This window comes from Sorex araneus, chromosome 10 (assembly GCF_027595985.1).
Source record: "Sorex araneus isolate mSorAra2 chromosome 10, mSorAra2.pri, whole genome shotgun sequence".
NCBI classification, from domain to species: Eukaryota; Metazoa; Chordata; class Mammalia; order Eulipotyphla; family Soricidae; genus Sorex; species Sorex araneus.
The window spans coordinates 47,366,522-47,383,804 of record NC_073311.1 but is presented as its reverse complement, the minus strand read 5'-3'; the positions used below and the strand labels follow the sequence as shown (position 1 = coordinate 47,383,804).

Sequence of the window (17,283 nt, the reverse complement as noted above, 5' to 3'; positions counted from 1 at the left end):
GTAGTAATAAAAAGAATTATTCTAGGTAATTCTGAAAACTCTAAGAAACTATTCTAATAACGCATGTCTCAAGTGAAATGAGTCAGAGAGAGGGGGACAGATATAGAATGATTGCACTCATCTGTGGAATATAAAGTAACATAATGGGAGACTAACACTCAAGGATAGTAGAGGTAAGGGCCAGGAGGATGGCTCCATGGCTTCACATGCTGGGGGAAAAGGCAGCTGGGATAGAGAAGGGGCCACCAAGTAAATGATGCTTGGAGGGCTCGCTCGGCATGGGAGATGCGTGCTGAATACAGACTATGAGTGAACATGATGACCACTTCGTACCTGTACTGCAAACCATACCACCCAAAAGGACAGAGAGAGTAAAAGGGAATGTGCCTGCCACAGAGGCAAGGGGAAGGGGGAGTGGCGGTGGTGGCGGGAGGGGTACTGGGAACATTGGTGGTGGAGAATGTGCACTGGTGGAGGGATGGGTGCTCAATCATTGTCTCACTGAAACGTGATCGCCAAAGTTTGTAAATCCGTAACTGTATCTCATGGAGATTCATTTAAAAAAAATTAAAAAATAATAAAGCATGTCTCTTTGAACGAGCTATTGGGACTAAGTTTTTGATCATTAAAATTCATGATCACAATGGTACTGGAAATATTTTGCTGCCTACGATGATGATGATGATGATGGTGATGAAGGGGGTAAAGGAGATGGAGAAGCTTAGGAGAGGGCAGAGAAAAGGAGATGAGGGGGAGGGAAGAGGAAGAAATACTAATACAAAGAATTACTAAAACTCTTTTTCTGGATACCTATGTACTATACTGGTGGCCTCAACCCCCATAGAATAGAGAGTGAGAGAAGACAAAGAAGTGGAAACTGAACATCATAGAGCCATCTGGCCACTTCTCTATCCCATTAAGATTCTCCCTGAAAATGTCTGTGCTCACTGATTGAAAATGTAATTATATCTAAAAGAATTCCTAGAAAGGCTAAATGCATCAAGATGTTCACGAAGTTCTCTTTGTGACAGCAAAAAAAGGAAACTAACTAAACGTCCAATGATAAATCTGTGAAATATTTCATAATCTGTTCACTTGATGGGATAGTTACAGCCATAAAAACATTTAATGTTTTAAATTTATTTTATCATGAGTAAACATTGTAGTTATAACACTAAGTGAAAGACTATACACATACACACGTCCTGTGAAAAGTGATATTATGACTAAGTGCTAGCAGCTGCCATCTGTGGATGATATTATAGGCAATATTTTCTTTTCTTTATACTTTTGACTTTCCAAATTCTTAGACCAAGAACGCGTACATTGCAAATAAGTAAATAAGGGGGCTGGGGAGACAGGAACAGGGATCAAGGCATTTACCTTGCACTTGGCCAGGGCCGATTGCCCTGAGGAAGAGAGCCAAGAACAGGCAGTGAGCAGTGTTGAGTGTGGTCCCCCAACCAGAAAGACAGATAGGAGCAGACTTTCTTGTGGAGCCTACATGTCACCACACCAAATATTAGCTGCTTCTCTGATTTGTCAGTTTAAGTGTTCAATTTCCTATCTAAAAGGCCAATATAGGGGGCTGGAGCAATAGTACAGCAGGGAGGGTGTTTGCCTTGCATGCAGTCGACCCAGGTTCAATCCCCGACATCCCATATAGTCCCTAAAGCACCAACAGGAGTAACTCCTGAGTGCAAAGTCAGGAGGTGTGACCCAAAAAAGCAAATAAAATAAAATAAAATAAAATAAGGTTGGAGCAATAGCCCAGCGAGTAGGGCGTTTGCCTTGCACGCGGCCAACCCGGGTTCGATTCCTCTGCCCCTCTCGGAGAGCCTGGCAAGCTACCGAGAGTATCCCACCCGCATGGCAGAGCCTGGCAAGCTACCCATGGCGTATTTGATATGCCAAAAACAGTAACAGCAAGTCTCACAATGGAGACATTATTGGTGCCTGCTCGAGCAAATCGATGAGCAGTAGGATGACAGTGACAGTGAAAATAATATATATATATATATAAACAGAAACAGGGCCAAAACAATAGTACAATAGGTAGGGCTCCTGTCTTGCACACAGGTGACCCGGGGTCCATTCCCAGCACTCAAATGCCACCCCTGAGCCCCATCGGGAGTGATCCCTGAGCACAGACGTAGGAGTAAGCCCTGAGCACTGCCAGGTTTGGCCCAGAAAAAAACAAACAAAAAAAAAGACAAGCATACCCACTTTATGCATCTTTAGCTTCTGTATCCGGAAAAAGGAAGCTGGTCATTCACCTGTTTCCTACACACCGACCCACCCACCCCACCCCAGCCCCTGCTCCCAGCCCAGGCATGGAGCAATTCTCTTTGCGGGCACCTTCCGGGGCTGATGTGCAAAAGAGGTTTTGAAACCATCAGGAAACCTTTATTTCCTGCCTGACCCTTAAACTTGGGGCAAGTTTCCTTCCATGTGAACCAGAAGTGATTAGGAAAGACTGGTTGGAGTGTATGCTTGAAAGAAGTCCACAAAAATGACCACCAGAGGCAAGGAAAAATGGGGTGAGCTGCACATTTTGGTGACTACCCCACAGAGCACTATGAGTGAGTCCCTGGACGCCACGTGCTATTTGGAGAGATCTAAGCCGGAGGGTAGGGGGCACCGTGGACTAGCTGGGACCCTCCCCCTGCCCCGCCCCGCCCCAGCCCTGATCCCCTCCCAACTTACAAGTAGGAGAGCTGGATTTGCTGGAGGGGTCGCTGGCAAAGCCCTGGCCGGAGCACTCGGAGTCACTGAGGGAAGCCAGGCTCTCCAGGAACTGCGAGGAGTCGGAATCACTGGGCTGGTCCTCGCCCAGGCACTGCTTCTCGCCGTTGAAGGGCATGTCGCGTCCCTCGGGTGTGGGTACAGAGGAAGGACCTGTCAGACAGAGAGACCCCGCGTCAACACCCTGCGGCACACTCAGGGCTGGCACCAAGGGCCATGTCTGCAGGGGTCCCCGCGCTGGAGTGGGCCCCAGCGGGCTGCGTCCTGCTTCCCAGCACCCCCCAGCCCAACCCACACTAGCGCGAGGCCTTCGGGAAAGGCTCTCCCGAGGAGAAGGGGTTCCACGCCTATAGGGTGCAGAGCAGCTCTCGGCAGTACCAGAGTCTCTTTAAAAAAAAAAAAAAAAAAGAGGGTCTGGAGCAATAGCACAGCGGGTAGGGCGTTTGCCTTGCACGCAGCCAACCTGGGTTCAAATCCCAGCATCCCATATGGTCCCCTGAGCACCGCCAGGGGTAATTCCCGAGTGCAGAGCCAGGAGTAACCCCTGTGTATTGCTGGGTGTGACCCAAAGAGCAGAAGAAAAAAATTAAAAAGTATGAGACTATTAGCAGAGACAAGGGCCAGGAGGATTGGTCCATGGTTGAAAGCCTGTCTCAGGAGCTGGGGGAGAAGGCAGCTGGGATAGTGAAGGGATCACTAAGTCACTGATGATTGGAGGAATCGCTCAGTATGGCAGATGTGTGCTGAAAGTAGACTAAGGACCAGACATGATGGCCTCTCAGTACCTGAAATTGCAAACCATAATACCCAAAAGGTATTTTTGGGTATCTCTCTTACTTGAGAGAGAGAAAGACAAAGAATAAAAGTGCCTGCCACAGAGGCAGGCTTGGGCAGAGGAGGTGGTTGGCAGAAGGATATGGGGGATATGGGTGGTGGGAAATGTGCACTGGTGGAGGGACGGGTGTTGGAAACATTGTAGGACTGAAACCCAATCATGAAGCTTTGTAACTGTATCTCACGATGATTCAATCAAAAAAGAAAAAAAAGAATAAAAGTACAGGATACATGGCAAAAACCAAAAAATAAATAATTTTTTTTTTTTAAAAAAGCAAGCAAGCATAGACGCTCTTCTTCCTCCTGGGATGCTAAAGGGGCGGGAGATGAGGGCAGAGTGGGCTTTGCCACCAGCACCTTCTGCCTGTCTGTTTTCTCTCCTGTGGCAGGAGGAAGCCACTTAACCACCTATCTCTTCAAGAAAACGGGGCTGGAGACTAACTTCAGGGGGCAGCTGACAGAGGCGATAGGACGCGGCTCCTGGAAGCACTCGCACCTCGTGTGGCAGCCATTCTAGTCCCGTGACTGAGAACCAGCCTCGGGGGCCCGGTGCCCTTGCACACCGCTCCCTGGCACATCCTTCGGGGCTCCATCTCCTGCAAGCGGCCCTGGCATGAGCGGCAAGGCTGGGTATTTAGTCGGTAGGTGACTGTTTCCAAAGTCCCCACTGCCACCCAATAAACACACAGGCAGCAGAGACCCTCCTTCACAGATGGGTAGGGAGAGCGCAGGATGGACTCCAAGGGACAAGATATCCAATGACACAAAACCAGTTTCACACCAAGTCCAGTGTCATTTATGGACATCAAACGGCCTTCCAAGAAAGGGCAGGAAAGCTGGGCCGATCATCAGAGAGAAAGGGGGAGACTCAGGCCTATGCCCAGGGCCCCGGCCAGGCAAGGGCCCCGAGAATGTGGCGTCCAGCAGAGTCAGAACAGTGTTGGGGGCGGGGGGCTGGAGTGATAGCACAGCGGGTAGGGCATTTGCCTTGCACATAGCCGACCCGGATTCAAATCCCAGCATCCCATATGGTGCCCTGAGCACCGCCAGGAGTGATTCCTGAGTGCATGAGCCAGGAGTGACCCCTGTGCATTGCTGGGTGTGACCCAAAAAGCAAAAAAAAAAAAAAAAAAAGAACAGTGTTCAGGGCGTCTATTTAAACCCAACCCACCAACGGAATGAAGTACGTTGGTCTCTAAAAGCTGCTACAGGCGATGCCGTGTGTGCCTCGCAACGCCTGCAGTTTTCAATGTCCCTGTCCTTAGGAGGGTCTGCCGCACACCGGGCACTGGGAAGCATAAGGAGTGGATGCCCAGGGCCTACTCTCCGAGCGTGAGTGCCAGCTGCTGGAGAGAAGGGGAAAGAAGACCTTACTGGGGTGAAGGAAGGAGAGGCGGGGTGGGGACAAAGGAGGGAATACAGCCTTTGCTAAGAGACTAGGCGCTGTGGGTAGGACAAGGCCAGGATAAGCATTTATCTGAGGATCAACAACCCGGGCCACTTGTGCCGAGTCTACATGAACCACCTTCTTCTGTCTTGTCCCCTGGACAAAGGCACCCTGCTTCAGCACTCCCACTTTTTTAAAAAATTGAATCGCCGTGAGACAGGTTTGAGTTTCAGCCATACAATGTCCAAACACCCAGCCTTCCACCAGTGCATTTTCCACCACCCATGTCCCCAGTATCCCTCCCGCCCCCCTCCTCCCTCCCCCTGCCTCTAAGGCAATTTCCTTCTTACTCTCCCTCTACACTTTTGAGCATTATGGTTTGTAATACAGATACTGAGAGGCCATCATGTTTGGTCCTTCGTCTACTTTCAGCACACATCTCCCATCCCGAGTGATCCCTCCGACCATCACTGACTTAGTGACCCCTTCTCTATCCCAGCTGCCTTCTCCCCCAGCTCATGAGGCAGGCTGCCAACCGTGGAGTAATCTTTCTGGCCCTTGTCTCTACTGACCCTGGGTGTGAGTATCACATTATATTATGCTATATTCCACAAATGAGCAGCACCCCCACTCTTGTATACAGAAAAAAACGCCAGGCTGCTTCTGCAGAGCCAAGGGCCAGGCTTGCGTGCAAGCACACGCCCCTTTTCTCTCAGAGTCCCTGGAGCTGTGGCAGGGGGTCACTGGCCTCCTCTGCCTGACGCTAACTACATCCGACTAGAGCTTTTGCTCCATCCTGCAGCAGGGGAAGGGAGAGCGGACAGAAGAGAAGGGTCTGCTCTAACCTTTCCACTTTGAGCAAGCACCACATCCTACACAGAATGTCCTACTCAACTCGCCTACTTTCCTTCCCTTTGCCAGTGCTCGGTGATGGATGGCATTTCTGGAAAGTGCTGCCTTCTCCAGGAAGCCTTCCTTCTATTCTCAGTGCAGAGATCCTGGTAACCCTTGCTGTGTGACTGAAGCACCTCTTCCATAGTTCCACACCAGCAGGTGGTCCCCGGAAGCTATATTCTACGTCTGGCTCCCTCTGACTCCCCTCAATAAGGCAGGGACCATGCCCTGGCCAGTGTCAGTGGCAAGCATGTGTCAAGAATGCACTCGGAGTCAGCAGAATTGGTATCCCAGTTGGTACAGTTTCAACCAGAACATTTGCAAACTGATATTACTCCACACCTGCAGGCCTGGCACTGCTAAAGCTCTAGCCACGAGGCAGAGAACCTATTATTAAGCCTTATTAGATTAAGATTCTTGATCCTTGTCGCACTCTTGACTGAATGTATCTTCAATTAGCTGCCACTATGTTTTAAAAGTCATTCCACTGTATCAATTGTGAGTGTGAGTGTGTGTGTGTGTCCCCTGCACTTCATTTCTCTTCATTTGTTTTTTTTTTTTTCAAGTCAAGGTGAATAAAAGATCTCATCATCCATAAGAACTTACAGACACTTTATAGTCGTAACTGTCACCTTCACTTTCAACTCCACTCCTGAAGCACACATCACTGGTTTCTTAATTGCGCTTAACAAGAGAGCAAAGTTCAAAGATCAAAAAATAAAATATTTAAGGATTACGTCAGCCAGGAATTAGAAGCTGAGGGCTCGAGGCCTGGGCGTGTCATGGAATTGTTGGGAGACTGAACTTCCCATCTTCCCCTCATTGTTTCTCGGCGGACTGGGCCAACGGCAGCAAGGTCCCTTTCAAGCTAGAAAGCACTAAAATGTTATGAACAGAGTTCCATTGAGACGACACTAGAAAGCCTGAGAAATTGAATGTGGTCATCAGGCTGCTTGAGAATGTGCAACCAAGTTCCCTCCTGGTAAGTCTCTGGAGGAACCTGATGGCATAGGGGATAAAATTGCAAATTTAAAGCTTTCAAAAAAAAAAAAATTAGGAACTCATTTAGTTGGTAGCCATCACACTAAAAATAAACTTTAATGCATCAAGCAGAAGCTTTACTTTGAAACCAAAATGCACAGTATTACTGGATTATGGAATTTCCTGTTTCCTCATAATAGTCATAACTAATAATATCTAACTCACAGGGTTGTGAGAGATTTAATTTGTCAACATAGGCAGAGTTCTTCAAGAGTAAACAGGATGCGCATGTTTGCTATTCTTAGCTTCATTTGCCTTTCATTGTTGCTGTTGTTATCATCATTTCGAGCATTTGAGGGATGAAAATACGACAGGTAGTCCATCTAGGACTCCTGCACTTGTTTGAAATGAAAAAAACCCATAGCAAATTACCCATCATGACGTCACTGGTCTACAAGCACCTCTGCACCGATACTTAGCTTTTCTCAGTTTTGAGTTCCTAGATAAGTCAGCTGGGGACAAAGGCACTTGACCCAAAACACAGTGATGATAATTAGACGGCTTTAAAGACTATTTTTGGATTCTTTCTTAGTGTGGTGCTAATGAAACTAGGCTGTTTCTTTTTTCAAAGGCAATTTGAAAGCCAGGGAGCTGGCTCAAATAGCAGGGACACAGGGTCTGCCCATGGCAGCACTGGGTTCAGTCCTTCGGCACACTGCAAGGAACAAAGCAACACGCTGAAAACAGACCCCGAGAGCTTCTGGGTGTGGTCCCCAAAGCAATAAAAATAAGTTTTTCAAACACAAACCTAAACCATGGTTAACATTTACCATTGGAACTCTGAAGCAATTCACACAAGTTTTCAGGAAAACTACATCTCATGTGACCTGGAGGGCTTCCCAACGGGCTAAAGGTCAGGGCTAAAGGTCAAGTTAAATATGTAGCTAAGGTGGGCTGGAGCAATAGCACAGTGGGTGGGGCGTTTGCCTTGCAAGCGGCCAACCCGGGTTCAAATCCCAGCATCCCATATGGTCCCCTGAGCACCGCCAGGATTAATTCCTGAGTGCAGAGCCAGGAATAACCCCTGTGCATCGCCGGGTGTGACCCAAAAAAAAAAAAAAAAAGACGTAGCTAAGGGGCTGGAGCGATAGCACAGTGGACAGGGCGGTTGCCTTGCACACAGCCAATCAGGGTTCGATTCCCAGAATCCCCTATGGTCCCCCAGCACCATCAAGAATAACTCCTGAGTGCATGAGCCAGGAGTAACCCTTGTGCAACGCCAAGTGTGACCTAAAAAGCGAAAACAACAACAACAATAAAAACAGACGTAGCTGAGCTCAACTTCAAGTAAAGCCTCTAACCAAACAGTGCTTCCATGTTGGGAGAGGCACAACCAGAGCCTTACTGGAGTATTGTACCATCTGTAACAGGGCCACAGTGGTGTGACAGGGGAGGCAGCAGGGACTCCAAGACTACTGGATGAGTGGCAAGCAGTGTAAACAGTGTCAACTGAGACAGAGGGGAGGACGTGGGTAGAGGGACCCTAAGGAGCTAGCCTGTGTCCCACCCTGGACTGAGGGGTCACTTGACATTTTTTGAGTGATAGAACACCTCCATCAGGGCTCCGAACTTCATTACTTCCTTTCACAGGGAACTGCCTGAGATGGCTGTGCTCGGGGTCACCACAGCAGAGACCCACCTAATACAGTGCGCATGGCCTGAAGCGTCAAGAACACTGGTTCTGGGGGCTGGAGCGATAGCACAGCGGGTAGGGCGTCTGCCTTGCACGAGGCAGACCCAGGTTCGATTCCCAGCATCCCATAGGGTCCCCTGAGCACTGCCAGGGGTAATTCCTGAGTGCAGAGCCAGGAGTAACCCTTGTGCATCACTGGGTGTGACCCAAAAAGCAAAAAAAAAAAAAAAAAAAAGAACACTGGTTCTAAGGAGGGAGTTTTGTGAGACTTTCCAGAGAGGTCCTTCCTGGAGGTGTTTGGAAACCCAGACCAACCCCAGAGGTGCTACAGCTAATATACTAAAGTAGCCAAAGGGTGCTCTCACTCTCTCCTCCTCTCTCCTCCCTCACTCCCTCTCGCTCTCTTCTCCCACCTCCACCCTGAGCCAGGGTTCTTGATCCTGACATTTTTTTTTTTTTTTTGCTTTTTGGGTCACACCCAGCGATGCTCAGGGGTCACTCCTGGCTCTGTACTCATGAATTATCCCTGGCCGTGCTCAGGGGACCATATGGGATGCTGGGAATTGAACCCGGGTCGGCAGCGTGGAAGGCAAATGCCCTACCCGCTGTGCTATCACTCCAGCCCCGATCCTGATATTTTTACAGATGGGAGACAGGGTATTTATCATTTGCAAAAACAAAGAGATCTCTCCCTTATAGATTTCTGTGGGTTAGAAGTATGTCAAGTACTTAAGCTGAGTGCTTACCAGATAAGACTATTATTTTGTTCCTATTGAAAGAATTTCTGAATACCAAAGTACCAATGCCACAGACACTTTGAAAAGCCAAATATATGTTGCAGATGAAAAGAGACTTGGCAAGAGATGATCCTACTGGATTCTGTACTGAAGGAGGGAAGAAAATCTTATAATGGGCTTTATTGGGTCAATGGGCAACTATTAAAATACCTCTCATGGTCAATGCCAGGAATCAAAATTATAATACTTGCATCTACTGATGACATTAAGTTTTTTAAGTGAATGTATAGTGATAGGCTTTGAGGAATAGAGTCCTCAAACAGGAAAACTTTTTCCTCAAAAGGTTTGTTTGTTTTTGCTTTTTGGGTCACACCCGGCAATGCTCAGGGATTACTCTTGGCTTTGCACTCAGGAATCATTCCTGGCGGTACTCAGGGGACCATATGGGATGCTGGGAATCGAACCTGGCTCTGCAGCATGCAAGGCAAAAACGCCCTACCCGCTGTGCTATCACTGCAGTCCCCTTTCCTCAAAAGGTTTAAAGGAGAAAAGTAAAAACAGCAGAAGCATATGAGGTAAATGTTAGTCCATAAATTGGAGTGAAAACCAGACAACAGGAAGTTCTCTGGACTTCTCCCAGCTTAAAGACCGCCTGGAAAACAGCAGGAGCGCCCCAGGGCGTCATGCCCGGAGGGCATCACGCCCCTCCTGTTCCCCAGCCCGCTTTGCCTTCTCTGTCTCTTCCACACGGATCACGTGCCTATGAAGCACTCAGTACACAGCTGTTTCTGTCCCTACCACAGATCAGGCTGCTTTGGAAGACGCTACAACCCCCCCCCCCCCATTTCTAGTGCCTATATTTCAAAGCAATTCAATAATGCACCGTGAACTCAAATAACTCAAACTGTGAGCAAAGACTCCCAGTTCCAGACTCTGAAGTAACAAATACTTTGTATCTGTCTCCCTCCTAAGGCTCACCGAGAGCAATAACAATCTGAGCTGGGCGGGAATCAATGCTTATTTGGACCCACAGGTCTGACAACAGGTGCTAATTTAACTCCTAGAGTCTTCACTATCACCTGGCTGCCTCGGGTCTGCTCATCTCTAATTTTACAGATGAGAACCTCAGAGAGGTGCAAGTGTTTTTGCCCAAGAGTTCCCAGCAGTGCCAAAAACAAAACAAAAACCACCAGCAGAGCCCCCACGCCCAAGCTCCTGCCCTCCCCCACCCCCTAGCACAGCTCACCCTTTCTCCACCACTCTTGCTTCCCATCACCGCTGGACACTGCACCTGCTCACAGGTGAAGAGCATCACAAAGTGTCCAAAGCCCCCAACCACTTACTGCCATTTCACTGAAACCAAGACTCCAACTCCCTCCTTAAAAACCCAAATGTTATCAGAAGGGTAAACTGAGCACAGCGCCAAACACCAGCAACACTTAGAGATGAATTTGTCCTGATTATCAGCAAAACCTGAGCAGCAGAACCAATGCAATTGGGTGGGGGGTGGGGATGGGGGGTGTTGAGGAACAGAGACGTTTCAAAACAACCAGCTAGCAGGTCGCTCCCTTCAAGCCCCGCTGAAGTGCAAGCACCCAGCACCGCGTGCGATGCAGCACTGGGCAAGTCGGGGTTCGAGACCCACCTCGATGGGAAATCCCTGTCTTCTGCAGAATGCTGCTTTGGAGGGTGTCAAGGAGCAGCGCTAAGACACTGAGCAGAGACAGGGAGGTGGGGGAATGTGTAGCTAGAGAACTGTAGGTTCTCATCCAAGTCCAGCGGAAGTGCAGCCACTGCCCCAGGGAGAAGAAAGGTTTCTAAGCACGCTGGAAAGCGCTTCTCCACTGCCTGGCGGCTGTCTGGGCACCAGCTGGGGGCCCTCAACACCGTGCCATGGGGCCTGGAGGCTATGATCCTGCAGTGGCTTGGTTCGCTCCAGCCCGGGGCCACTTTCAGCCTGGCAACCTCCCTGGGCTGCCAAAGCTACACCTGCAAGCACCGGAGGCCAGAGGGAAAGGGCAGCAGGGCCTGGACAGGTTGCTGAAAGATCTAGTGGAGGCAGGGGAACTGCAGCTTGCTCAGGCGGGCGGGACAAGAAGGGTCAACTCAGCACTGGAGAGTGCAGCTTCGCTCTGCCCTCAATGCCCTAGACCCATATCAAGGGACCCTCCTCCCCGCCCCTCCCCACACACACTGTTCTCTGGGGACGCTCTCCGGATGGGGTCGTACTAAGCACGGGGTGTGGCTATGCTGCAGGGGCCCATGGAGACGCGTGGGGTCCGAGGGGGGCACGGGGGATGGCGTGCACAACTGTTTTTCAAGGTTCAAGTACCGAGACAACCTACAAGGACGTTAGTTACCCAGGTTGCGCAGGGCCAGTCCCGCCGTCTCCAGCCTCACCTAGCCTCTAATCGAGCCATCCCGTTCCCTTATCTGGCCCAGACGCTCATCATCTATCACGGCCCTCATCTGCAGAGGAAACCGCCACCGGGCCGGGCAAGACTCTCCAGCGAAAGTTTCTCCAAAGACCCAGGCGCACACCTAAGCGGGCCGTGCACGGGCCACCGCCAAGTGCACGCGGTGCCTCCTCCCGGGGAGCAACGAGGGGCAACACCTGCGACCCCGCCCCGCCAGCCGGCCCCGAGGCAGACCCCACTCCCTGTCCCCATCCATCCTCCCCCCACAACGGAGAGTAACGGGGTGGAGCCTGCACTCCCCCGCACCACCACCACCCGCCGCCCTCCGGGCGTGCCTCCCCGCAGCCAGCACGTTTCCTGTCAAAACAAACCCTCGGGGGGGGGGGGGTGCGAGGGAGGGCCCAGCTGAGGCCGAGCCGCGGAAACCCCGGCAACCCGAACCCAAACAGCCCGCCCAGCGACAGTGCCCCCACCCGGAGCCCGGGGGACGGGGCAGCCGAGGACCGCGCCGGCGCTGGCACCCGCCCAGCGCGATGTAAACAAACGGCCCGGGCCGCGTCCACTCGGTCGCTCCGGGCTCCCGAAGCCTGCGGCCACCGCTCGCCGACACCCCCCCCCACCTCCAGACTTGCTTCCACGCGGGACGGCGGTTCGCGGGCCGACACGAGAATTAAGGAGGGGTGGGGAGGTGAAAGGGGAACGGGGAGCGGGGACTGCACCGCTCCGGGCATCCAGGAAGGGGACGGCGGGCAGAGGGGACTTGCATCGCTCCGGGAGGGTCTCCCGCTGCCCTCGGGGGCGAGGGGTTCCCCCCACTCCCCCCTGCAGCTCCCGCAGGGCCCGTCACCCCCGGCCCCCACCCCCGCGCCGGGGATGGATACGCACCGAGCTGGGCGCCGAGCCCCGAGAGGGAGGCCCGGTCAGGGCGTGTGGATGTGTCCTCGCCACGCAGCGCAGCAGCCCCGGGGAAGCTCCCCAGGCCCGCACCCCTCAACCTCTCGCTCCCCAACCCCCCCCCAACCCCACGCGGTATTTAAAGGGCCGGGAGGGACTCTGGGGAGCCAGCCAGGACGCGACCACCGGGCAGCCGGCCGCGGGGGTGCGCAGAGGACGCGCGGGTCGCGGGGGCAATGCAGGGCGCTGGAGGCACTGGGGGCCGGGCACCGACAGCCTCGGACGCTCCGCCAAGCAGTGCTCTTCCAGGATGTAGCGAGCTGGGCGCTCCGGGGGCTCTGAGCGGGATGTGCGGGATCGACCGGTTCCCCCCCGCCGCGGGCGGCTAGTGCGGCGCTCCGGAGGCTGCTGGGGGCGGGGCGAGAAGTGTTTACGGAACTGCGGCGGCGGCGCTGCTGGGAGAGCGAGGCGATGTGGGCGGGGCCTGTGGCCTGTGGGCGTGTCGGGGGCGGGGCAGGGACAGGACGGGCCGCCGGGAAGGCCGCTGAGCGTCGAGCTGGGCGTGGGATTAGGCGCGCTGTGGGCGGGGCCTACTGGGCGTGGGCGGGGCGGGAGGCGGGGTGGGGGCGAGTCGGGCCTCCTAGAGGGCCGCTGAGTGTCTGGTGGAGGAGCCTCGCGCTGGGCGTGGCACTAGGGCGCTGTGGGCGGGGCCTGTGGCCTGTGGGCGTGCCAGGGGCGGGGCAGGAGCTTGCCGGGCCCCCAGGAAGGCAGCTGAGGGTCTGGCGGAGTATTCAGCGCTGAGCTTTGGACCAGGGCGCCAGGGTGGGGCGAAGGTGCACTAGCTTGAGCTGGGTTGACTCTTCTTGTCCTGGCCCTCCTGAACTAGGTGCAATTCCTCTGTCTTGACTAGATCTCTTAGTAACCTCATACCCGTCAGCTAGACTGGGTGATCCAAATCAGGGGTCCACCCAGTAGGCGATTTAACTCAGCAGTACAGCACTTAGCCCTGGATTCAATACCAAGCACCGCTGAAAAGCCAGACTAAACCGCACAATGTACACATTAGGGAGCCACCATCACACCGTCCTCCCACACAGAGACAACACAGACAACACCGCCCGTGGGAAAAACACACCCCACGCGTGTCAGCAATCAGACATGTCTCCTTCGTTGTGTCGGCGGCATCTCCCAAGAACTCTGGTCCAGATTTACATCTGGCTGGTCTAGGAGATTAGCTTCTAGGAGTGGGACCCACCCAGCCTCCCAGTTGAGGTGAACTTGTGTGCATGCAAAAGATAAAGCTGCTTACTTCCTCTAGGGTTCTTGGCAGAGCAGACCTCTACAAGTTTCCACCTTGTTGATGTAAATAGCCACCCGCAGTACTGGGGTCTGCCTTCCTTGCTCTGTGACTTCAGGCTTCCTGTTCAGTTCTTGCAAGTGTCTTATTAAGGGATTCAATACATTTTTCCCCTACCGTGCAAGTGACACCATGATCATTCTGGCAGGGAGAAGCTGGTATTATTTAGCAAAGAATTTCTTGCAGGAGTATAAGTGAGTGTTATGTTGGCTGAGGATTTTGTTTTGTTGTTTTTGTAATGCTGAAATCATATCTGGATTGTGGAGGCAAAATTTGTTCTCCGAAATAAAATCGGATGAACTAAATGATAGTAAGATGGTTATGCCAGATGGAATAGTAGCTCAGTGTTTGGGCTCCAAACTTTATTACCCATGAGTTTCTTGGTCAACGGACTTAATGGTGTTAATTTCTTGGATTATTGAGAGGACGAAATGAGATAAAGGATGTGAAAACACTTACAACGATGTGCAGTAAGCACTCAATCAGTACTCCCAGTTATTCAAACTATTTGGCAAGCCACACAGCACCAACTTGGCAGATGATCTAAACAAACTTGTATTTCTGTCTCTTTTGCCACTCTCTCCTCCCTTCTCCTAAAATATACTAGATACAGATCAGGAGATTAAAGAGAAAACCTGGTTTGCACCTTGGTTCTTTCCTCTGATCATGCCCTGGTTTGTATCTCTTGTTGGAATCAACAATCAGAATGACAGATGCCTTCAATTATCATTATTGCCAAATCGCCAGAACCACACAACAAATGTCCTACATCACCAGCTTTAGCATTCTAAAAACTCCGCAGGACAACAACTAACCAAAAATATCCCCAAACCTCTGGACAATGTGACAATGACACATTGCAGCTTTGTTTCCTTTGTCGGCTCTGCAGGCGCTTGTTAAATGTTGTTTGGCTCTGTGACATAAACTAGAGCAGGTGAACATGAGTCAGACCAGTTGTCCAGCCGACCTCCAGGACCAGATACCTGAATCTCAAATATGCAACTCCCAAAGCCACAAGGAAGCAATTTTTGGCCAAAGCAGGTGAGTCACGTTTCAGAACGTGCTGGGGAGGAATCTGAAGGTGGGCAGGGTGAGGCAACATCAGAGATCCCAGCCAGGGGGAGGAAGTGGCCCAGAAATGCATCCCTTTTTTGTTATTTTTCTGGGCCATACTCTGACGTGCTCAGAGCTTACTCCTGGGACTGTGCTCAGAAATCACCCCTGGCAGTGCTGGGGTATCTACTCAAGACCAGCCATAGGCAAGGCAAATGCCCTAACCCCTGTACAGTATCACCATCCACACAATCTTCTGTTCATCTCATGTGAAACAACCATTTGGAACCCTTTGTTCAAATGCCTGACCAACTGCCCTCAGCTTGATTTGTGTATAAAATCATTTGGGGGAAAAAAAGTGCACAGTGCTGTATAACATTAGGCAATTTCCCTTAAAAGATCTTGGGTGATTCTTGCTTACAGAGCTCAGGTACTGAGAAATAAAAAAAAAAAAATCTCCTGTTCATATTATGACTCTGGAAATAAAACTCTATAAAGTAATAAGCTTTTTATTAATGAGACCATTATGACTCTTGATTTTTCTAACTCTACTTAGAGGACTCATGAAATTGTACTTTGGCTCTGCCTTGTAAATTAAATAAGAAACTAAACTTGATCTGGTGGCTTTGAAAAATGCCTAAAGACAGATCCAAAGTTGTTTTTATTGTTGTTGTTTTGGGCCACTCCCAACCATGCTCCGGGCTTACTCTTGGCTCTGTGCTCAAGGCTTCGCTCCTGGCAGTGCTTGGGGGACCATATGTGATGCAAGGAATGGGACTGGAATGTACTACATGGAAGGCAAGCACCTTCTCTCCTGTAGTATCTCTCTGGCCTCAAAATGTAATTTGAAAAATTTATTTTTTATTTTGGGGCCACACCTGGCTGTGCTCAGGGCTTGCTCCTGGCTCTGTGCTCAGTGATCACTCCTGGCTGGCTCTGGGAACCATATGGGTGCCGAGATCAAACCTGGATCAGCCACATGCAAGACAAACACTGTACCTACTGTACTATGGTTCTGGCTCCTCAAAATGTCATTTTTTTAGAGTTGCAACCTTTCACCATTGAACTTACAAAGCGGAGCAGCATCTTGTGCTGATCTAGCATAATGCGAATTCAACTCTGTGGGCAGGGTAGGAACACGAGGGTCCTGGAAACACTGTTATAGGCAGAGCCTCTCACTCGAGGGCAGAGGGAAGCTGGTCTTCCTGAGTTTCTCTCCGTTTCCAGGATTCTCGTTCTGGTCCGAGCGTGGAACTTGTGCGCATGCGCACCTGACCCTCCACGTGGGGACTCTGCTGCCCAGAGTGAGAGTCTTCAAAAATTTCAAACTCGGGGCTCCAGGCTGCTCTTTCATTCTGCAGTTATGGAGCCAGTCCTCATCTCACCACTAGAAGACAGGACTCTAGTCTTGAGAGGTACTTGTTTTCTCTTAACCTGTTCCCAAATGCAAATCAATTGTTTTAGCTAGTACTCAACTGAAGAAACATGCCTATCTCAATGTTGTAGACAAAAAATTAAAAAATGAACTAGGTGTATCCCAAAGAGTAAGGTTGGCTCCATATACATTTGACCTCTGGCTCTTTTTGAAAACTTCCCTGCCCGTAAGGTAGGAGGCCATTCGCTGTATGTAAAAACATTAACCAATGGGATCTCACTTCTTTTTTTGTCCCCTGTCCATCTGTCCATATTTAAAATGCTAAATGGGGCTAAAAGGAGCAGGGGCAGAAAAGGCAATGACAAGTAGAAGGAAGAACAAGTTTGGCTAATCCTCACAGTAGATATTCCAGCTCTGTGTCCAAAATTCATTCACAATTGACTTTGTCATTCCTTTTCTTTCCATCTTGAAGATGAGACTGACTTTGAGCTTAATAAATTTTGACTGTTGATCAAAATGTTGATGTCTGAACAAGTCTCCTAAGCACCACGAGTTGTTTTCCCCCTAATTCCACACTAAACTGAATTGGTATAGAATTAGTTGCTATTTTTCATTCCAGTTGCCTGTGCTCTTACACCTGGATACAGTTCCAGACCCAAATCCCTGTATATGAAAAAGAAAATCATTTTTAGCATCTCCCCCTCCCTCCTCCAGAATCCCCTCCACTTACCTGGAAACTGCTGTTGTCCCCTGGAAAGCAAGGAAGAGAGTGAGTATTGCAGGGAGAGCAACTCTGGGCAGGAAGTGGGAGGAGCCAATGAGAGTTGAAGTTCAAAAGAGCATCCATGAGAGGCCAAAAAGGTGATGGTCAGAGTCCTGGCCAGGATTTACTCTTTCTACCTGACCTCTGGGCTCG

The 17,283-nt window shown here is 50.7% G+C and overlaps 1 protein-coding gene across 1 annotated transcript in view; it reads right to left on the bottom strand.

Moving 5' to 3' along the window:
- Window positions 1-12,915, bottom strand: part of TCP11L2 (t-complex 11 like 2) — a 38,983-nt gene extending 26,068 nt beyond the window's left edge. The window contains exons 1-2 of the mRNA XM_055118513.1: window positions 12,574-12,915; window positions 2,707-2,898 (exon numbers count right to left, since the gene is read on the bottom strand). Of these exons, the coding sequence (XP_054974488.1) occupies window positions 2,707-2,863 (157 nt within the window). The 5' untranslated portion in view covers window positions 2,864-2,898; window positions 12,574-12,915. The remainder of the gene's footprint in view (window positions 1-2,706; window positions 2,899-12,573) is intronic.
- Between the last annotated feature and the right edge of the window lie 4,368 nt (window positions 12,916-17,283).